Here is a 22,842-nt window from a genome sequence, read left to right as displayed (position 1 = left end):
AACTTTGTTTTAGTTTTCCAACAGCTGTATAAAATCAGCTGGTTCACCCCTGTGCTTGAGCACTGTGAAATCTTGATACACTTGCAGTCTGATCATAATAAGACTGAGCCAATTAAAGGGATTGGCCACTGTTGTGCACCCCTGCAATAACGCATATAGACCTGCACTCTGGTGGGGGAACCCCAGCACATTATTATGAAGGGAAATCACAGCAAAATCAGAGCTGGCTGCCCAGAAGGGGCTTCAGCAGAATCCGCTCGTGAATCCACCTCCCCAGTCGAACGTCTCCGGTTTGGCTAGGTTTCGCATTAGCCCCAGAGTCCGCATTCCAGGCGCAAATGGACGCGTGTCCAAATGCTGCGAGTCCGCGGTGTGAAGGCTCCGTGTGGTCCGTCATATTCCCGGGGTTTACCGGAGAAAAACGGGAGCAATCCGGGTCTGCTGGTGACGGCAGCAGCTGTTTCTGCACAGACTGGAAGATACTTTAAGAAACTCCATGAGTAATGGCCACAAAAAGTGGCTGAAGCCCCAAATGCAAAAACAGCCTCGCGTAGTTATCTGCGCAGTCGCACATCGAGATACTCCGGGACAGCAACATGACAATCAAAGCAGTCCCAATCTTCAGAAAATCCGTTTTTGTGGATCACAACTGCTGGCGTCATTCTTGCTATCTGAGCCCCCCACCCTCACCCCCTTCCCGACACATAGTGTCGCTCTCCATTTACACTGGGCCTGCAATGCTCTGCGGAAAATTAGGCCGTGACTATCGCGCAAAGATGCCCTTCCACCTGAATTATTTGCTCTGAAAGAGCGCGCTGCGTGTGCCCCTTATTTCAGACGAACCACGTGCATATTTTTCCAGTCGGTCGAGTGGCCCGTGAACCATTTCAAAGTGGTTGGCAGATTCTAGTGCGGGGAAGATAAGCTTCTGTGAAAGTGAAAATAATTAGGATGAACGGCAGAATTTTCACACGTTACAGCTAGAGCTTGCGGACCCGGGCAGAGTTATGTGCCGAAAGTCGGCCGGTTTGCACCACGCTTAGCCCCATGCTTACCGATGGCGGTATAAGCTATCGAATGCATTTTATTCCAATTGCTAGAAACAAACGGCGTCGCTAAACAAAAAACACTACACAAAAATGACATAGATAAGGCAATTTATTAAACTCCTAAAACTAGTAGTTCGTTATGTAATGTAATTACATAATTTCGTTCATTGCACATTTTCACACCACATTTGAAATAAATCAGAACTGACAGTTGAAATGCGTACAGGCATTATGGATTACTTTTCAACGAACAAGTCAAGACAAAAATACTTCGTGTCGAATAGGCACGTAACGCACAATTCCATGAGTCACTCACCCTTTTAACTTTTGGTTTCGCTGGAGACGACTACGGGTCACTCGGGCGAACGGCTTACCCCGCAGCCCTCTGCTGCGTTTTCCTCTGAACCCTGAGGGCTAACCGCGCGTCTCGGCAGGACCCAGACACAACCGCACGGTTCGCGGCGCGATATTTTCCACATGACTGGAGTTCTCGGCCTTGCGAACAACGGTATGGGCCGTTTATGCTCTTCACATTTAAAGGAAGACAGGAACATCATGACCGCGCGGTCTGTCCCGCTGCTCGCTCGGTTGTCTCCCGGTTGGACCAGAGGGGAGGCTCGGTGACACGCCGAAAAGCTGGTTAGCCGCTGTCACACGCACAGTGGAATGTGGGAAAGCGCAATGTGCGTTAGTCAGTGGCTTACCTGCTCTCGGAAATCACAAGATCCGAGCGCTTTACACAATGGGCGCTATAAGAAAACGATACAAATACTGTCAATGAATGAGAACAATAAAACGTACTACTACTATTATAATAAAAAAATGCTAATTATTGTAATTATAATAACAGCAACAACAATAATAGGCTAATAATTCCCACAAAATACATTCGGCACAACTGAGAACAGAAATGACTTTTGAACAATAAGCATCCGCGATATCGGTGGCAACCTTACCACCAGCTTCTACATTCCACCAATAAACTCATAAGTTATTTTGAGAAGCGAGCTGGAACTTTCATTTTAACAACAAAGCAGTCTGGATATGCTACTGAGATTGCTCTTCACTCGTGTTTTCAATATTCTGTAGGTAGCCTATATCCTTAAATTTACGTTTCGATTGGCAGTCTCTTCAATAAGACTTGGACAATTACATAAAAATGTTGTTTTTGACATAGTTAACATCTAGAGAAAATTATGCATAATTTACATTTTGTAAATAACAATTCTGAAAATACTAAATTATAGCAGGCAATTAGCTAGGTACTCACCAGTATTTGAAGTTGTCTTTTGAAGTAAATTATGAAAAAATATACATTTATTTGTCTTGATGATTCTATTATTTTAATATGTATAATAATGTGCTAGTTTGTTCAAGGGAAAAAAACATTCTAATGAACTTGCATTGTCTTTTATAGCAGCCTACTGTACCGCAGAAGTTCAGTACAGTTGCACTGATACAGCCCAACCCACGTCTGTGTCTACAACCTGACCTGGATATGCAAATGAAATGGTTATTGGCATGACTTACAACCAGTGTACAGACAAATCCACACAGTAAAACCCGCCTAATAAGGGTTCCTATCGTATTACAGCCAGTGAGGGGTGTGTCGAATACCGCCAATGGGTTCGGTGGATTTTCCAGAGTTAGTTTGGGTGCGGCGCGTTCATTTTTGCACGTCTTACTTTGGGAATGAACCATTTTCACGTCATGTACTTCCTGTCAAATGCGAATTTCCTCAGTAGAATGGTCGTGATTTTCATATACCTTATTTTTTAAAAGGCGCTGTCGATGTGGTACTCATAATTTGTGTCCATGGGGGAACGATTCAACCCCACTGGAGAGCGTGCGCTCTACCCGTGGCAAGCAGAGTGGGTTGAACTCTGTACATTTGTGTACAGTGTTGCCATGAAGCTAGTGAGGATGTGCACGTACAAAGGATGCAGCGCGACAGCGTCGACAAAGCGGTGCGGGCGAAAGCTGTCCAGAGCGCGTTCGCAGTCCAGCCGTTATCTCTGAAAGCCACGGACTGACTGAAACGCACAAGATGGCAGTAAGCGGTGTCTCACTGGCCGTTAAACTGTTATACTTGGCTAGGGACGTGCAAAAAGCGAGCATACCCAGGAGAACAAAGGCAGTTAAATTCGCCAATAACAGGAAACCATTTAAAGACAGCACGTGCGTTTTCATTCTGCCACTGGGGTAGATTTCAATGAACGATGCATTTTTTGTTTTTCCTATTGCATTAGCAATTAGCTTAGATTTTATTTGATCAGTTACCCAGATTGCCTGCCCTAAATAGTGCAACTGTTCCTCCCCCCGTGTCGGTTTGCTTTAAATCATGTGTGAGAACGTGGGGTGATGTAACAGGTCGATGAAAAGAAAATGGATCCGGAAGAAACTTGCTTTACAAACCCCCTTCCCCATATGCAAGGAAGCGGGGACAAAAAGCCCATTATACTTTTCATTTTTAAAATGTATTCATTTATTTGCAGTTGTCTTGCATTTTAGCCTATTACTGAACAGAGCGCATCATTTCGATAACTTATATTCCAGGCGAGTCATTATTATATTAGTATGATCATTAATTGCATTAGTAGACTATCCGTTTACGTAACAGTACTATACGGTCATTAATGATGACTCTATTTTAAGTGGTGCATACGATAATAACTGAACTTCTAATTTCCCCAAATCGAGTGTTTCAATGAATGCACCTCTCGCTCAATATCAATATTACAGCCCACGGACAGCCTAAACCAATAGGCTATCTGCCATAGAAACATAGATAAGGACAGGCCTACTGCCGGGTGTCCTTTATTGGAATACTTATTTAAGCATTAAGATTGAGCTTTATTCCTGACTGGAATTTAAAGTTAAAAGATCAGATGGACCAAATTCTGACGAAATCCAACGGCGCTGCAGAACCCGAAAGTTAAACGTGTTTGTAACTTAAAATGTAAAAAACAAACAAAAAAATCGGTGGCCAGTTACAAGAATGAATTCCTGTTGTCAACCTTATCCTAACAAACCAAAAACAAATAAATGTCATTTAATCAGACCCGAGGATACATAAACAGGTAATATTTATTTTTATTTACATTGTGTGCGGTATATTGTGCTCTGTTCTACCCAAAGGAGTGGAAAACAGAGGCAGTTTTAAAATGACTCAGTCTGAACACACTGAAGTGTACGCGTATGCGCGCGCTTCCACGTAGCCCATGTAGCCCTGTCATTCCCTCGCGCACCACACGGGAATGTGCAAAATCAGGTGAATGTCGTTGGCCTCGCTCCATAACCTTATCCATGACCTCCTCTCCTGCAGCCACGGTTAGCAGTGATTTTTCATTTTTACCCACGCGCAAAGAGATGCTGCGTGACACAGACACGTTTCACACACAGTAGTGTTCAGCGTTCAAATCTTCAAAATCAAATCTTACAGAACAGACTACATATGGTCCTTTCTGGAGACATATATATAGCATACTCTTTTAGAGTTGGATTAAGACTTTTGCGGTGTACGTGACTAATTGGGGACCCACTTTATTTCCTCAAGAGTGCGTCACAATTACAGGTAAATCGACGGAACAGACCTAGATCTGACGAGCTGTACAGAGTAGCTGCTGTTCGTACAAGGCTTTAAAATTTTTTTTTTTTTTTTTACAATTCCATCACTTTATAAAGCCTTGACCTTTGATGAATAATTTTTCTAAGAACAAATACATAATTAATTGTGATATATTATAGTAATTGTTTGTGATTAATTATCATTAATTCCATTTTTGATTAATTGTGAAGCCAAATGATAATATTTGCCATCTAAACATTTCCGAAAGAAAATGTCATGTTTTGTCCATACATCCAATAAAATTAGGATTAAACAGATAAAGAGTATACCATTTCCCTTTTCCATGTGATGTCAACTCGGGAACTTAGGTTATTTATCCAAAGGGCGTATTCTAAAAAACAAATGATGTAACAGAAATTGTAGGCACTGTTTTCTATTCAACACGTCTAATAATATACCCATAGTGCAGGGGGAAACAATCGGCGTCTCATCTTTAGTGCCGTTAAATTTGGCTATCTTCCAAAAGACATTTATTCTGAAAACACGAGTAAGCCAAGCAGCTCGTCACCTCCCGCCTGCGTGTACACAGATCAATCACAGTCATCAATTATCATATTGAACTATTTCCACTATTGGCGATTTTCTCAACCAAGCATACCCATACTGTAAAATAGCCCGTGTCAGTTCTCAGTACCGAATGAATACACGTACGTTCTTTTGAGGCCTACATACAGAATATAAGAAATATTCACAGTATCCAGTATTATCAGAGATTTTGACAAAATGAATGTAAGCAAATTGTCACATTAACTACACGTAAACTGGCGTACTATATCTTTAAGAGTGTTACAGTGATTTTAACACGTTCGGCTATTTCCGCTATCTCCAGCCGGTCGTGTCAGTCAACGCACAAACCGTGGACTTCGAAATACTTCAATTAAGGCTCACATATCTGATTTCGGTAGGTGTTTAGCATATGCATAAACACGCGTACATAGCTTCGTGTGTGTGAATAGCGATTCATAGTTTGATTGCACAATGGCACATGCATTGTCTTGTTAATTTTGCAGAATTTAGATCCGAGCTGACTAGACTAGCTCTCCCCAAAACGGTAGTTAGCCAGCTAGCTAGTTACTCCACAAGAGGCCTGCTTTCAGTGACCGGCTAGCTGCTCTGATTTGATAGTGTTTGAGTATTATCCTCTAACATGTAATTATGTAAACATTATTTTGTATATTGGGAGCGTTTTTTGCCTGGTACTAACGAGCAGTTCTAGAGCTAACCATTCAATGTACTGTTTGCATTTAGCGATAGGCTGCTCTGTGTTATAGCTAGCTAGCTAGAATCGGGCTCTGTAGTATGAGGTAGTGGCTATTGCCATGGCTTTGTAAACAAGGTATTTTTTGTCAATAAATTAATTTTAATCAAAGTTGAATGGGTTTTAGCTATGCTACTATGGACGTGGCTCGCTTTATTTACGTGTTAATACCCCAAATAGTCTGCTTTAATTTGAGATCAAAATTGGCTAAGTTACTATTTAGCGATAGACACTGACGCAACATTTTTTAGTAAATCAAGAGAAACGTGTTTTTTCATGCGAAGAAAACGGTCACACAAATCTGTTGCTAGAAATATTAAGCTTTGGGAAAGTCTGCAAGACCAGTTTAAATAGTTGGCAACCGTAGTAGCCTAGAGCAGCACGATACTAGCAGAAACACTGAAGAGTTTTTATGTGTCAGAAGCAGTAATAATATTAGCCCATAGCGTTGCAAGTTCAAATATAAAATTGGACAAATTTGTTGCTGTCCAGGAAATAATTTCATAGTACAGCAGAAAAAAGTACCGACTGAAATGGACACGATAGTCTGGCGCTGTAACGTTTGTATCTAAATGGTATCTTTTTTAAAAAACCATACAGGGTAGATTATATTGGAGTTCGCCGTTGTTTTGGCTCAAAGTTACCGTGTTGCATAGTCTGTATTGGCTTTCAAACTCCCCAAAGCCACTAGGAAATGTATTGGCCTGAACCAGCGTGCTCTTAAATAAAACATGAAATAAAGTGTATTGTGTTACCCAAGGGATTATGTGTATGGTGTAATTTGCATAATTTGAAACCGATAATTGTAAATTGTTACCTGAGATGCGTGTGTAGGGGAGCTGGACATGCATCTTCTTTGCCTGTCTCAGCTTTTGGTTTGTATAGAAAAGGAAAAATTATGAAGTTGTATTCTTGCAATTTGATAGTTTTTATGAACTTTGAGCCAGCCTTATGCTATAGATCAGTGGTTCCAACACTCTCCTCAGGATCTGGCACACCTACACAACTAATCAAGTCCTTGATTAGCTTTATCAGGTGTGCTGGAGGTGGAACACATCAAATACCTGGATCCAGCTGGGGGTGCCTGAGGAGAGGGTTGGGAAGCACTGTTATTGGTCATCAGCTGAGTTTGCCTGAACCAGTTCAGTGGCAAAGCCTGTTCCTGGAAAGAGGGAAGCCTGACTACACATGGGTGTGCTCACTTGGCCAGACTCAGTGCTGTTAGGTTTGGAGCCTGATTGGGTGTGCTCACGTGGCCAGACTCAGTGCTGTTAGGTTTGGAGCCTGATTAGTCAGGCAAGGTTTTTTTAATGATTTTTAAAAATGTATATATATTTTTACTCTGGGACAGTGACTACCAAGGAGTCACTTGTTACAGTGTAGCTGTTTGAATGAGAAACTGGGAAATGGGTTTAAGTCCTGCAGTGTAGAAAACACTGTCCCTTTCCATTTACTTTAATGGATAGGCATTCAGTAGCACATTGGCTTCTTGTAATCAATGGTGTTCAGATCTGCAGCTTATGTTGAAGGAAAGCAACAGTATACCACAGACAGAAATAAAACAGGAAACACTTAGCAGTTTGAGCCAGTCCAGGTTTTGCTAAAGACTGTTTGTTAGAATGGGTGGGCAGCTGTTGGCCGTGTGCCTAAACTGCTTATGGTAAGACCTGGACTGACGGGCTAAAACCACCATCCCTTTAACTGCACATTTTAAGAGCCGTGTTTAATCGATAATTCTGGTACTTGTTCACTACAGTCAGTTTTAAGGGATTGTGTTGTAAAGGCAAACATCATTTGTGATATTTAGGCCTACTTTAAAAAAAAAAAAAAAAAACTACGATGAGAGGGTGTGTAACTAGGAAACAGACCTGTTTCTGTGCTGCAGGTCGGTGGGGTTGGTTATGGATGAGGAGGGTGTGTAGCTAGGAAACGGACCTGTTTCTGTCCTCAGGTGGGTGGGGTTGGTTATGGATGAGGAGGGTGTGTAGCTAGGAAACGGACCTGTTTCTGTCCTCAGGTGGGTGGGGTTGCTGATGGTCGGTCATGGATGAGGAGGACAGCCAGGACGAGCTGATGGCCCGGGGCCCCTCCCACAGGAGGAGCAAGCGGCCTGCCTCCTGCATCGTCTCAGACGAAGGTGAGAGTCGGTTCAGCTCTACGGCTTTTATTTGGTCTGCAGGCCAGTGATCGGTGAAAGGTTAACAAATGCATATTAAACATGGCTTAAAAAACCTGTACAAATCCATGACCGATTTAATACAGTAATTAACCCTCTGAAGACCTTACACAGACCCTAAGACACATTGCACCAGAGCCTGGGAACTAAGACACATTGCACCAGAGCCTGGGAACTTTCTGAATTACTAAGCAGAATGCCATTGCTTAGAAGTATTTCAGGACCAACAGCCTACACCTAAAATACTGTATCTCCAGGGAGTAGGAGGATTTCCTCCTTTTCTGATTAGTCTGTACCTGCACATTCAGCAAATAGAGCTACAGCTTCATACCACTACCAGACCTGCGTCAAATACTCACTTGAGATTCTTTACATTTGCCAGTAAAATCTGAAAATGCTTGCGGATCCCTGAGAATTTTAGCAGTATGCAGGATTTTCAGTGGTGTCTAAATAATTATTTCAGGTAAAGTATTTGACCCAGGTGTGATCAGGTGTGATCAGTCAGGGTTTCAGGGGTTGATGTGCCCTTGGTTCCATTTCTCCCCCTCATCTCAACACTCAGAGGAAGACAGTGATGAAAGTGGGGAGGACTCGGAGGAGGGCGAGACTGAAAGTGGAGACGACGACGACAACGATGACGATGATGAAGGGGAAGAGGAAGATGAAGAGAACCTGGATGGAGAGGATGATGATGAGGAAGATGAAGAGGAGGAAGATAGTGATGGTAAGAGTACCTGCTCTGTTGCCCAGTGTTAATTTGGTATTGATTTCAAGCTATGCCTGGCTTTAATGGGGCTACCATCATCACACCAGTCTGCTCCACTGGCTTGAACATGTCCTGATTGTGCTGTACGTAAGGGGCGGAGCATGACCCGGGGAAGGCAGAGCTGGAAGGAGCAGTGGGCGGAGCAATGGGTGGAACCGACCTGTCCTATCTGAGCTCAGACGAAGATGCGGAAAAGTGCCCCATCTGTCTGAACTCCTTCCATGAGCAGGCAGTGGCCACGCCCGAGAGCTGCGAGCACTACTTCTGTCTGGACTGCATCCTGGAGTGGTCCAAGGTTGGTGTGGTCTCAGGAGCGAATCTGTCCTTGCGCTCCCCTGTTACTCAAATCACAGCTGGTTTTCCACCCTCCTTTTACCTGGGAGTCAGGTGTGAATACAGTCTGGCCAATCAGTAGCACTAATTGTTCAGGTAATTACCTGGGGATTCAAGGTCTGGATTTGAATATCAATGTTGTAGACTACAGAACTGGCTAGCTGCCAGGAATACATGAATTCACTTGCTGAAACTGCGACATTTTGTTATCTTTAGTAAAATGATTAATTTTGATATGGTTGTTTTTAAATCTGCTCTGAAAATATTGCGTAATGGTTTTGGATGTTTCCGTTATAGTTTAGGATTTAATTCTCAGAATTTTCTGTCATTGTAAACTCCGGCGTCTGTTTTTCAAACTCTCTCTCGCACAGGAGATTTGTAATTCAGGATTGCCTTCTTAAATAAAGCTCAAATAAAGTAAATTATTTGAATGACACCCTTGCACTCTCTTCCTGACCAGTCCAAGGCAATGCCTTATGAGTCATTGCAGTAACACATGACAGAAAGGAATGCTTGTGTGTTCAGATTGTGTATGTGGATGTCCTGGAACAAGCAGCTCATGCTGGTGGAAGCTAACTGTCTGTGGCATTTCCCCCTTTTCAGAATGCAAACTCCTGTCCTGTTGACCGGATTGTCTTCAACAGAATCTGCCTGAGGAAGCATCACGGGGGTAAAGTTCAGAAAGTGGTAGGTCACAGATTCAGACCTTTTGCACACACTTCTCAGCATTGGAGCTGGATTAGGAGCCGCATTTACGCCATTAAACAGCGACACTGCGGCTCCTAAGGGGCTTGGCTGGTAAAAATCACTCTCTTTGAGATGTAAGCGGGCTGGTTTCCATAGTTACAGGTTCGAGGCTCGTGCCTCTGGTGTCGAGATCCAGAGCAGTGGGACCAGGGCAGGCCTAATTGGGCCCGGGCCTCTTGGGTTAATGCTAGATTTCTCTCCTGTCAGCACTGGCTCTCCTGTAGTACAGTGTGGGCGTTTGGCTGCAGCTGGAGCTCTAGTCAGCGCTAGCTCTCCTGTAGTACAGTGTGGGCTTGCTGTGTGTGTACGCATGCAGATCACCCTGCAGAAGCCAGCGAAGGCCGGTCAGGAGGTGGAGGTGGAGCTGGACCAGACCAACTGCGAGGTGTGCGGCCAGAGCGACCGTGAAGACCGGCTGCTGCTGTGCGACGGCTGCGACGCAGGGTGGGCCAATCAGGTTCTTCTGTTACAGGGTGGGCCAATCAGGTTCTTCTGTTACAGGGAGGGCCAATCAGGTTCTTCTGTTACAGGGAGGGCCAGTCATATTTCACTACTGCAGGGTGGGCCAATCAGGTTCTTCTGTTACAGGGAGGGCCAGTCAGGTTCTTCTGTTACAGGGAGGGCCAGTCATATTTCACTACTGCAGGGTGGGCCAATCAGGTTCTTCTGTTACAGGGAGGGCCAGTCATATTTCACTACTGCAGGGTGGGCCAATCACGTTCTTCTGTTACAGGGAGGGCCAGTCATATTTCACGGCTGCAGGGTGGGCCAATCACGTTCTGCTGTTACAGGGAAGGCCAATCATATTTCACTACTGCAGGGTGGGCCAATCAGGGTTTTCTGCTACCGGAAGGGCCAATCACGTATCACTATTGCAGCGCAGGCCAATCGTACTTCACTACTGCAGTGAGGGCCAATCGTACTTCACTACTGCAGTGAAGGCCAATCATATTTCACTATTGCAGTGAGGGCCAGTCGTATTTCAGTATTGCAGTGAGGGCCAATCGTATTTCACTGTTTTAAGACATCATCTTGTCCTATAATGGCTCATTACACTCATTCAAGCATAGGGAGAGACACTGGATTTTCACAGGTAATAAACTGGGTGCATTGATGTGAAACAGGAGTTACTGTGGTGCCAGGCCCCAGATAAATACAATGCAGAATGTGCACACTGTCAGGAGGGATTGGGCAGGAAGAGGGTAGCACAGGCATAACTTTACTAAATAAAGGAAGGAGGAGCAAACCTGAATTTCACTGCATTTCAGACAAAATCAGCGTTGTGGACCGATGCACTAGTGTGTTTTGGCCAAAGTTCTTTTGTTGCCTCTGTCTTTTTCTATGGCACAGAAAATGTTTAATGTGCAGATATAGGAGCGTTAGCCTTTGGGTCGAGCTTTACTGGCATGATGGTCAGTGTTGCTTTTACTCTCGAACCCTGAACCCTGAACCCTGCCTGTTTCCTGTGACATGGTAGGTACCACATGGAGTGCCTGACCCCGCCACTGGATGCAGTGCCTGTGGAAGAGTGGTTCTGCCCGCAATGTTCCGCCAACAATGGCCGCTCAGGTAATCCGAGCCCCCTGCCGAGTCCCGTTCTTTCTGGAGGGTGGGGGAGGCGGCAAGAGGCTTTTAGAGAGGAACCCATCAGCTACACACAGCCTTGAACCCTGAACCCGTCAGATACCTTTGGCCTGTAGAATGATGTTTTATTTTACTACTTAATCCTCACGCATGTAATATGTTGGTAATATGTGCTCTGGAATGCATTTCTCAGTGAGAATTTAGGGAATACGGGACCAAGACAGAAGTTAACATTAAAAGCAAACAAGGCTTCAGGTGACTCTGTGGTTTGTCCTGGTGCATGGATGGGCTCTGCGGTCTGGTGCCAGTGCTAACTACGGCTAGTAGCCCCACGGGGTTGCACCCAGCGATGGGAGGGTTTTAGCCAGCGATGGGAGGGTTTTAGCCAGCGATGGGAGGGTTTTAGCCAGCAATGGGAGGGTTTTAGCCAGCGATGGGAGGGTTTTAGCCAGCGATGAGAGGGTTTTAGCCAGCGATGGGAGGGTTTTAGCCAGCGATGAGAGGGTTTTAGCCAGCGATGGGAGGGTTTTAGCCAGCGATGGGAGGGTTTTAGCCAGCGATGGGAGGGTTTTAGCCAGCGATGGGAGGGTTTTAGCCAGCGATGGGAGGGTTTTAGCCAGCGATGGGAGGGTTTTAGCCAGCGATGGGAGGGTTTTAGCCAGCGATGGGAGGGTTTTAGCCAGCGATGAGAGGGTTTTAACCAGCTAGCAGGACAGTCTCATATCACTCGGTCGCTGCCCACACTGTTCGATCACACGGCCGCAGTTAGTCTGCTGTGCACAGTCTTCCTCAGACTCATATCTGCGAGACCGACTTGCGAATTTGTAATAACAGCTTTTAGCAGTGCCAGCTCAGAAGGAGACGCAGTGCTTCTCTATGCTCTGGAATCAATATCAGAGGCTGGAATGTTGGGTATTCTAGAATTTGGGAGAAAAAAAGCGGGAAACGGGACTTCCAGTGTCAGTGCAGTCTTGGTTGATTTGTGTCTCCACGGTTACCCCAGGTGCGTCTGCCGCGGCGGCGGGTGACGTGATGCCCACAACCAGCCGTCCCCGGGCCCCTGCGACGGGGCCGACCCGCGCCATTGCCCGCACGCAGCAGAGCGAGAGGGTCCGAGCCAACGTCAACCGCAACCGGATCACACAGGCACGCGCTGACCCCGAGGTCTGCATGCACACGCACTGACCCTGCGCTGACCCTGCCCTGACCCCGAGGTCTGCATGCACACGCACTGACCCTACCCTGACCCCGAGGTCTGCATGCACACGCGCTGACCCTGCCCTGACCCCGAGGTCTGCATGCACACACACTGACCCCGAGGTCTGCATGCACACGCACTGACCCCGAGGTCTGCATGCACACGCGCTGACCCTGCCCTGACCCCGAGGTCTGCATGCACACACACTGACCCTGCACTGACCCCGAGGTCTGCATGCACACGCACTGACCCCGAGGTCTGCATGCACACGCACTGACCCTGCCCTGACCCCGAGGTCTGCATGCACACACACGTCCATCTCATTTCCTTCTTATTGTAGTTTGTACATCCGGTTGGCTCTCAGTGTTCAGATAGTTTTAGGCAAAGGCCATTTAAACAGGTGACCTGTGTTTGGAATAGAATGTGCTAATTACACCTAGTCAAGTTGTTTGCTTTGAGGTACAATACTGACCTCGTAGGTGACCTGTATGAACACTTTCAGAGCTTCCAGGTGCTTCTGACGGTGCTGGTGTGTCCCCCCCTTGCCCCTGCCCCCCTCCCTGACAGGCTCCCAGGTTGTCCACCTGGCTGGATGACGCCATCAACGCGGTGGCGGCGGGATTGAGCACCGCGGTGTACGTGCGTGACCTGACCCCCAGGGCCGGGACCAGCAGGAAGCGCCGCACCGGTAACGTCTGTCGCCAAAAACACACCAAACAACACTGATAACACACACCCTCCAGAGTTACACCTGATAACACTGATAACACACTCCCTCCAGAGCACATTACACCTGATAACACTGATAACACACACCCTCCAGAGTTACACCTGATAACACTGATAACACACTCCCTCCAGAGTTACACCTGATAACACTGATAACACACACCCTCCAGAGTTACACCTGATAACACTGATAACACACTCCCTCCAGAGCACATTACACCTGATAACACTGATAACACACACCCTCCAGAGTTACACCTGATAACACTGATAACACACCCTCCAGAGTTACACCTGATAACACTGATAACACACACCCTCCAGAGTTACACCTGATAACACTGATAATACACACCCTTCAGAGTTACACCTGATAACACTGATAATACACACCCTCCAGAGTTACACCTGATAACACTGATAACACACACCCTCCAGAGTTACACCTGATAACACTGATAACACACACCCTCCAGATTTACACCTGATAACACTGATAACACACACCCTCCAGAGTTACACCTGATAACACTGATAACACACACCCTCCAGAGTTACACCTGATAACACTGATAACACACACCCTCCAGAGCACATTACATCTGATAACACTGATAACACACACCCTCCAGAGTTACACCTGATAACACTGATAACACACACCCTCCAGAGGTACACCTGATAACACTGATAACACACACCCTACAGAGCACATTGCATCTGATAACACTGATAACACACACCCTCCAGAGCTAATTACAATGCAGACACAAGTCCAATGATCAGCTACCAAAATGCGGAGGTCGATGAATATGTCAGACTGTCAGTGTTGGTTTAACCTGCTGCAGGTAAACGAAGGAAGACCAAGACGCCAAGGGCGAGTGAGAAGACTGGGGCCAAGACGGGGGGGAGGGGCAAGGCGAAAGGGAAGGCCGTTAAGAGACGGCGGCGGCGACGACGGCGAGTCAGGAGGACGAAATCGCGCAGGAAGCTGGTGAGGAGCTGCACGCGTTAAAGACATGCAGTGCACAGAGAGAGGCTCTGACCTGCATTCCTTTGTAATTTGTAACGACTAATGTCCCCGCTCCCCCCCCCACCCTCCCTCTGCACCCCCTCATTTATTAGTACTGGCAATACTGGCAGCACTTCAAGGTATGAGATCACAGATGTGTCAGTAGAATGAACTGAGCATTCTAATTCTGATGTCATGATCACTACTGGTAACTTGAGAGCAATGAGTTCTAGAACACCTAGAAAAAAAGCATACCAAAAATCTTACTCTTTAAAGGGTTAAGTACAATTAGCTGTAATGGTAATAAACGTAATGTTGGTAATCTTAGTAACCACTTTGGATCCTCTCATTAATTAATTTTAGCAGTATTAGTAATGGCAATGCATCAGACTCCTCCCTCGTTAACTCTTAGTAGGTGTATTAATGGGGGGGTTTTAATGCCTTTGTATCCCCCCACCACCCCTCTCCACAGGTGGTGAAGGAGCCCACGGCTCGCTCGCGCATCGCTAAGAGTCTGGGGCTGGGCCGGCCGACCCGCAGCGCCTCCATCCCGTCGGTGTACCGGCCCTGCGAGCAGACCCTGGGCAGCATGCGGGCCGACATCGGCGCCGCCGCCCTGTCTGTGTACGGGGACCCCTTCGACCTGGACCCCTTCCCCGACGAGTACGTCCGCCGGCCGCGAAGCACGAGCACGCGCCCCTGTGCGCCCCAGACTCCCCAGACTCTGGGCAACACACCTCCCGTGTGTGTGAGTGCGGGCGTGTGTGTGCGTGTGTGCGTGTGTGTGTGCGTGAGGGCGGGTGTGTGTGAGTGCAGGTGTGTGTGTGCGTATGCGTGAGGGTGGGTGTGCGTGTGTGTGTGAGTGTGTGGGCGGGTGTGCGTGTGCGTGAGGGCGGGTGTGCATGAGGGCAGGTGTGCGTGAGGGCGGGTGTGTGTGAGGGCGGGTGTGTGTGAGGGTGGGTGTGTGTCAGTGCGGGTGTGTGTGAGGGCGGGTGTGTGTCAGTGCAGGTGTGTGTGCGTGTGGGTGTGTGTGTGTGTTTGAGTGCGGGTGTGTGTGTGTGAGTGCGGGTGTGTGTGAGTGCGGGTGTATGTGAGGGCGGGTGTGCACAGGCTGGCTGCCGCTTATCGGCTTTGGGCTTGGCTTAATCTGCCCCGGGGAAACCCTGACTTCAGAGCAGAAGCTGGAGTTAAAAGCTTCTGCGGTCTGCCTCCCACACGCTGAGTGAATCGGGTTTCAGGTCCACGCAGGTCCAGTCTGAACGGTGCTGCGGTGGCGTGTGGCGTTCCTGCAGTGAAGCTCGCTGTGTTTGTGTTTTAAAGGAACGAGCAGACCTCAGGACCGCCCTCCCCGATGGCCGTGAAGAGGCAGGGCCTCTCACGCTCCGCCCTGCGCTCCCACCAGCCCGTGGCTCGGCCAATCCCGGTGGGCCTCCCCAGGTAAAACGACCCGCCCCCCTATGCTGTGGAGCGTTGGTCCCACTGACACGGTAACAAGGCTGACTGATGTGATTGCACAGGAAATGGACGTGCTTATGGGGCTGGTTTCCATGGTTATGGGCCTAGTGGGCGTGGTCACATGGCCGTTTCATGTAATTCCGCGATTAGCCGATGCAATTGTACAGCCAATGGGTTATGGGGATAATTGCCATGATCACAGCACTGATGGGCGTGGTTATGGGGATAATCACCATAGTTACTGCGCTTGTAGGCGGGGCCTCGGTATCCCCGAGCCGCAGGCGGTTGTGGAGGCGGCTCCAGTCCCCGACCTGCTGGGCAGCATCCTGTCGGGCCAGAGCATGCTGATGATGGACAGCTCAGATGTGCTCATCAGCAGAGACGGCTCTCTGAAGGCCATCAATCCCGGTGAGTTCACATACCGCCACTCCTAAAGGCTATCAATCCCGGCGAGTTCACATACCGCCACTCCTAAAGGCTATCAATCCCGGTGAGTTTACATACCGCCACTCCTAAAGGCTATCAATCCCGGCGAGTTCACATACCGCCACTCCTAAATGCCATCAATCCCGGTGAGTTCACATACCGCCACTCCTAAAGGCTATCAATCCCGGCGAGTTCACATACCACCACTCCTAAAGGCTATCAATCCCAGTGAGTTCACATACCGCCACTCCTAAATGCCATCAATCCCGGTGAGTTCACATACCGCCACTCCTAAAGGCTATCAATCCCGGTGAGTTCACATACCGCTACAGTGTCACTCCTGTCATAGTTATTATTACTACATGTATGTACATTCTCTACTTTATGTCTCACCCAAACACGCTGATGTGCTTATTGTAAAAGTATAATAATAATTATTATCAGATTGATCTGGTGACAGGCGTTGCAAATTAGCAAGCACACTGAAGCAATACATACATATCACAACACTCAGCATGAAATGATAATATCCCCATCAAGTACAACAAAAATGTAACTGCCCTATTGCGCAGTTACATTTAACTCATTTCAGGGATTACTGTATTTAGTTTTTTATACAGGGTTTCTCTTTTTTCAGTCAGCGTACCGTCTCCAAAGGCAGCCGTTTCCAGGGTTTCCGCGAGCGCCTGTTCCCCTGCAGCCCAGATCCACGCGGGAGCTCCTCCTGGCTCTGGAACCAGCGGATCCAGCGCAGATCCTGGGCCGTCCCGCGGCCTCCCAGACCGGCCCTCCTCATTTGCCCGCTCGCTCCCGCCCCTGCCCGCTTCCCCCCGGCACCCCAACACACCCAGTGATGCTCGCCTCCGCCCGTCCGTAGAACCCCTGGGTCTGCCCCCCAGAATCGGCTCTCCAGAGAGTCGCCTCAACGGCACTTTTAGAGGGAGAGGCCCCACGGCGGTGGCCATGGCGATGGAGGCAGGCTCCGTAAGACAGCCCCCGCCCAAACCGGTATGGGTGGACGTGTCGGCGCTGCCCCGAATCCCAAAGATCAGGAGGGCGGCCGAGTCGGACGAGAGCAGAGGCAGCGGCGATGGGCTCCCCGATTCCTGTGTGAACAACCTGGCGGGCACCAGGGGGCGCCAGCAAGCCGTGGATCAGGGGGCCTCCAGGGGCGAGCAGGGGAGAGTGCAGAGACCAGGGCAGGATGGAGCAGGGACCTCGTCCTCCCTGTCCCACTCCTCCTCTTCCTCTTCCTCCAGCTCCACGGCTAACCCCGGCAGCTCCTCGTCCTCCTCCTCTTCCACAGTCAGCTTCCGCATCAACGCTAGCGGAAACTCCTGGCGCGCCCGGCGCCTGGCTGGAGCAGGGGCGCTCGGCAACCCGCTGGAGCCGGCGAGGGACGAGGCCTGGAAGAGGCGCCTGAAGAGCAAACGGCTGCTGCTGTCTTCAGCACGCTCGCAGAGCAAGGACGGCACCGTCAAGACCGATATCTACGACCCCTTCGACCCTACAGGCTCCGACTCAAATGGATCCGACAGCGCCTCTGAGGTGGAGAGCGCAGGTGGCGTGACCAAGGTCACCAAGCCAGCGATAAAGAAAGAGCGACACTCCGAGCCGGAGTCGCCGTGCAGGGGCAGCGATGCAGAGGGTCCTGGCTGCTGTGTTAACGATGAAACTCTGGACGGTGACCCGATGGAGCTGGACGGTGACCAGATGGATCTAGACGACAGCTCAGATGCGGAGGGAATGGAGCAACCGGAACGCCTGGAGGTGAAGAAGGAGCCAGAAGGCTTGAAGGAGGAGGTGCCAGAAAGTGTGGAGGTGAATGAGGTGGGAGGCAAGGAGGAGGTGCTGGAAGGTGTGGAGGTGAAGGAAGAGCTGGAATGTGTGAAGCACACAGAGATGGTGAGGGACGGTGTGCAGAACACATCCAAGCCTGAGGATTTGAGCACCCAGCCTACATCAGAAGCGCGGCCTGACACGGCAGCCAAAGGAACGGACCTGGCAAATTCTGACATCAAGCAGAACCTGCAGGCCTCAAAGAGCTCTCTCTTCCGCTCGCGCTCACGGTCCAGTTCTGTCTCCAGCCACCATGACAAGAAGAATGTGAACCCTGAGCAGAAACGCTCGTCCAAAAACCATCACTCAAGGTCCAAGTCTCGGTCGAGGTCTGCCGACAGGAAGCGGGCATCCGGCAGGAGGAAGGAGCGGCGGTCCTCTTCATGCAGCCCCGACTCCCGGCGCAGGAAGGCTGAGGCGGGAGGCAAGAGCCAGATAAAGCGTGCCCGACGTTCCCACTCCAAGGAGAGGAGGAGGACGCGATCCCCGTCAGACAGCTCGCACTCCGACGCCTCCGAGCGGTCTAGGAGGAACAGGAGACGGTCACGGTCTCGATCGCGATCGAAAGACAGGAGGCGGTCTCGCTCCAGCAGCGAAGAACGGTCGAGGAGGAGGAAACACAGGAAGGAGAGTCATGAGAGGCACACCCACAGAGAGAGCAAGAGGAGTAAAGAGTCGAAGGATAAGAGACGAGGTCGGTCACGTACCAGATCGAGGTCCAGGTCACGGTCGAGATCCAGATCTCGATCTAGATCCAGAGAAAGAAGGAAAGACTGGAAGTGGTCGCAGTCCACTGCCAGGTCAACAGACAGAGGCCGGTCAAGGTCAAAAGAGCGCAGAAGAGGGAGGTCGCGGTCGAGAGAGAGAAGAAGTGAAGCTCGTCCATCGCAAAGCTCTCACTCTGTAGCACTCAGGAGCACTCAGAAAACAAGATCTTCTGAGTCCGACCCCAAAGACTCCAGGGACTCAAAAGAAGTGAAGAGAGAAAAAATTGACCGTCTCAGCTCCATCAAAGTGGAGAGCAAACCCAAAAAGGAACCAGAAGGTGTTAAAGCTGAAAGACCCTTCTCTATCAGCGCTGTCAAAGAGAGCGACCCAGAAGTAATTAAAGTGGAAACAACTGTCTCTCTCAGTGCGGTCAAAGAGAGTGACCTTAATGAAACCAAAGTGAGAAGATCTGTGTCTCTCAGCTCAACGAAAGAAGGGATGGACCCAAAAGAAACTAACAAAAAAATACCCACCTTGCACAGTGAGGGAGCAGAGAAAGAGGCTAACAAAGAGGACGCTGAAAGTGTCAAGCCCTTTTCTCTTATTGCGGTCAAAGAGGAGAATGAGCCTGAAGAGATCGGTAGCGAAATGCTCGTACCCTCTGGCTCAGTCAAAAGTGAGTGCAGACTTAAGGACTGTGAGGAGAGACCCACTTCTGTGGGTAAGAAGGAGGAAGGGCCCCTCGCTGCTCCTGAAGATGAGAGAAAAGATGAGAAGAGGAACCAGGAAAGAGTGATTATGGAAACTGAGGCGAAGACAGAGGACATTTTGGAGAGCGCTAGCAAAACGGAGCTGGGATTGCCAGAACCATCTGCAGAGTCATCCTGCAAGGTGGTTAAAAGGGAGCCTAGCCCCACTTTGGAGGACTGCCACCAGGGGGTGCTGGGTGGTGGTGCTTCCCTGAATATTATTGCTTTAGAGTGTGAGGAAGGGACAGGGGTCGAGGCCATACATCCTTCTAAAACTGACTTGGCCAAACAGGAAAAGGAGGAGCTTTCTACAGATGAAGACATCAACGTGGACTTCATCCTCGACAGCCTGGACTTTGTAAAGAGCATAAAGGCTGAGTCCACAGGGGAGAGGGATTTGGCTAAGGGCGTAGCTGTTTTGGATGCATCCGTGATTAAAACGGATGTGCTTCCAGCAGCGGTCAAGCCTGAAACGGTGCCTGTTCCAGTTGTGGCCAGTGCCAAGCCCAAACCTGCGGGCAAGAGGGTCACCTGGAACCTGCAGGAAGCAGACCAGCCGGCCACCGAGAAAACAGGAAGTAAGTGTCACTCTCACTGGAAGTCCTCATAATGATTAACAGAAAGGCCTCCTGGGTGGTGCTGCAAATGCAGAAACATCAAGGCGCGTATTCATACACGATTGAATAGGACTTTGATTAACTTCTCTTTGTCACTGATGTTAATTATTTTGGGGGATTAAGGTGCAGTCCGCTACATATGACTATGATTATTCCTCACGTTGCAGAGTTCTCTCTCCACAAGCTGAAACAGGGTTTAAAAGAAGGACCTCGAAAATCCGCCAACTCCAGCCTGATCTCAGAGCAGAAACAGGTATGCTAACTCCAGCCTGAACAGAGAAACCTTAACAAAAACTGTGATCCAGGATCGAATGATTACTTTAAATACTTTAACTCGAGACACCTGTAAAATTCCTGCAGATTTTGTATTGTTTCTTGAATTAGTGTACTGGGTTGTAGTGAACTCAGTCAACCACAAGATGGCAGCACATTGTTGTTGTGCTGCCTCTACCCTGGGAGGTCCCGAGAGTTGGGAAAAAAAAGAAGAATCATGTGATCGAAACTGGAACTAAACTAGGAAAGGGTTTCAGAGTAAATGAAAGTAAAAGTCAGTGCCTGAGAAATCAAAACTGTTTGAACTTCCTTCCTGGGTTGTTCAGATATAAATAAATAATTTCCATTCAACAATGTACTGACTAAATAGGTATACTGGCCAAATTTACCAGCTGTGCCATATAGACTGTATTAAGAGTAGCACATATCCTTAAAATAAAAGGTAAGGGTGTAGACTGATAAATATATTAATATCATTATTATTATTATTTTGCTTGGCAAGCTTTGCATGCAATGTACATGCCATCATGTAAGGTCTTTTTTGAGTATCCTAGCATAAACTTTGTCCCACTTGGGATTCAAGCTCACAACCCCCTGGTTCAAAGTCCAGTTCCCTAACCACTGCATTGCTAAATCCTGGGTACCTCCACCCGACGCCCATTGCAGGACTTTGCCCAGCCTGCTGCAGCGGGCGATCCCTCCCCCCATGTGACCAAGAAAGGACCCCTGGCAGCGGCGCCCTCTGCTGGACCGTCCGGGTCCCAGGTCCCGACCGGCGTGCAGGACTCCGCAGCGCAAGGCTCAATGAAAGAGGAGAACACCCAGGACTCGTCCAGGAAAGACAAGGTGAGGCTCTGAGGAAGGCCAAACTCAAGTGTGTGCTGTGACATGCTGTAACAGCTGTGCCTAAGAGTCCAAGCTAGACATTGCAGTTTCTACCTGATCTCAGTTTGGCAAGTTTGAGTCCCTGTCATGTGTTTTGGTGAGTTTGAGGCCCCGTCGGGTGTTTTGGCGAGTTTGAGGCCCCGTCGGGTGTTTTGGCGAGTTTGAGTCCCTGTCGGGTGTTTTGGCGAGTTTGAGGCCCCTTCGGGTGTTTTGGCGAGTTTGAGGCCCCGTCAGGTGTTTTGGTGAGTTTGAGGCCCCGTCGGGTGTTTTGGCGAGTTTGAGGCCCCGTCGGGTGTTTGAGGTCACTGACGGTCAGAATGTTGTCCCTCTCCACAGTACATGAAGAAGCTGCACATGCAGGAGAGAGCCGTAGAGGAAGTGAAGCTGGCCATCAAGCCCTTCTATCAGAAGAGAACCATCACCAAAGACGAGTACAAAGACATCCTGCGCAAAGCCGTGCAGAAGGTAGGCCAATCCCCCGCAACCAAGGAGGTCTGCGGCACTCCAACGGGACAAGGGCACCGTTGGTATCCACACACTACATGCACGCACAGACTACACACACACGCACACACACGCACGCACAACTCCTGTGCCCGTTCTCACTGCGCTGTTCTTCCTTCTCAGGTGTGCCATAGTAAAAGCGGGGAGATCAACCCTGTGAAAGTGGCCAACCTGGTGAAGGCCTACGTGGACAAGTACAAACACGCCCGGAAACACAAGAAGGACGACGGCGGGAAGAGTCAGGACGGCGGGGAGGCCAAGGACCCCGACACCCCCTGAAGGCCGGCCTCCAGCTGTCAGTCCGGGAACCCCACCTTCTCCACTGATCCCCTGCAAACTGGCTCTCAGCTGTCAATCAGGGGAAGACCACCACCCCTAGTTTGGCCCAGAGACTCTGCCCCATAAAGGCCCGCTGTCAGCTGAGGAAGACTTTTCTCCACTGGTCCAGTGATACCCCGACGGCTGGCTTTCATCTGTCAATCATGGGAAGGCCACCCCCTCATTTGGCCCTGAGACTCTGCCTGTCAGCTGTCAATCATGGGAAGACCGCCTCCTCTCCAAGAAAGCTCTTTACAGTATAACTTTAATATCAATTCTGTCCAAGAGGGCCTGTAGGACACACAAGGGCTTTGAGAATTCTGCCTCATTTTTTTTTCTCGTTGTAGATATTTTAAAGGAAGATGATGACAGCATTGTTTTCTGAAATATTTAATTTTGCCTACAGGTGCTCTGTGTGGGTCACATGGTCATAAAGTAAAACACAGTGAACCAACTGTGATGGTATCAGTTACTCCTGTTTCTCTCTCTGTCTCTCTTGCACACACACTCTGTCTCTCTCTCTCTCACACACACACACACACACACACACTCACACTCTTGATCACTCACACACACACTGTCTCTGTC

General features: G+C 48.8%; 1 protein-coding gene and 1 long non-coding RNA gene across 6 annotated transcripts; one reads left to right on the top strand and one right to left on the bottom strand.

The window, feature by feature from the left end:
* Positions 1 to 1,140: 1,140 nt before the first annotated feature.
* LOC118215518 lies at positions 1,141 to 2,491 on the bottom strand. Its single transcript, XR_004762834.1, has 2 exons — positions 2,320 to 2,491; positions 1,141 to 1,798 (listed from the first exon to the last, which is right to left on the bottom strand). It is a non-coding gene; the product is annotated as an uncharacterized LOC118215518 (long non-coding RNA).
* Positions 2,492 to 2,966: 475 nt separating this feature from the next.
* phrf1 (PHD and ring finger domains 1) lies at positions 2,967 to 22,726 on the top strand. Of its 5 annotated transcripts, XM_035395660.1 has the most exons (19): positions 5,490 to 5,578; positions 6,971 to 7,231; positions 7,953 to 8,072; positions 8,674 to 8,835; positions 8,970 to 9,172; positions 9,814 to 9,897; positions 10,274 to 10,401; positions 11,435 to 11,526; positions 12,545 to 12,705; positions 13,307 to 13,427; positions 14,317 to 14,462; positions 14,953 to 15,143; positions 15,801 to 15,917; positions 16,189 to 16,343; positions 16,999 to 20,235; positions 20,442 to 20,527; positions 21,214 to 21,393; positions 21,769 to 21,897; positions 22,060 to 22,726. In XM_035395660.1, the coding sequence occupies exons 3-19, from the start codon at positions 7,979 to 7,981 to the stop codon at positions 22,213 to 22,215; spliced, it is 5,442 nt and encodes a 1,813-aa protein (XP_035251551.1). In that variant the 5' UTR covers positions 5,490 to 5,578; positions 6,971 to 7,231; positions 7,953 to 7,978; the 3' UTR covers positions 22,216 to 22,726. The 5 variants fall into 5 exon arrangements, with proteins under 5 accessions (XP_035251553.1, XP_035251554.1, XP_035251550.1 ...); XM_035395662.1 differs by lacking the exons at positions 5,490 to 5,578; positions 6,971 to 7,231 and adding an exon at positions 2,967 to 3,102; XM_035395663.1 differs by lacking the exon at positions 6,971 to 7,231 and having other exon boundaries at positions 5,468 to 5,578; positions 12,545 to 12,687.
* Positions 22,727 to 22,842: the final 116 nt, after the last annotated feature.

The sequence above is a fragment of the Anguilla anguilla genome, chromosome 16 (genome assembly GCF_013347855.1).
Source record: "Anguilla anguilla isolate fAngAng1 chromosome 16, fAngAng1.pri, whole genome shotgun sequence".
Classification (NCBI taxonomy): Eukaryota; Metazoa; Chordata; class Actinopteri; order Anguilliformes; family Anguillidae; genus Anguilla; species Anguilla anguilla.
The sequence above is the reverse complement of the archived record's forward strand: the minus strand, read 5'-3'. Positions and strand labels throughout refer to the sequence as shown.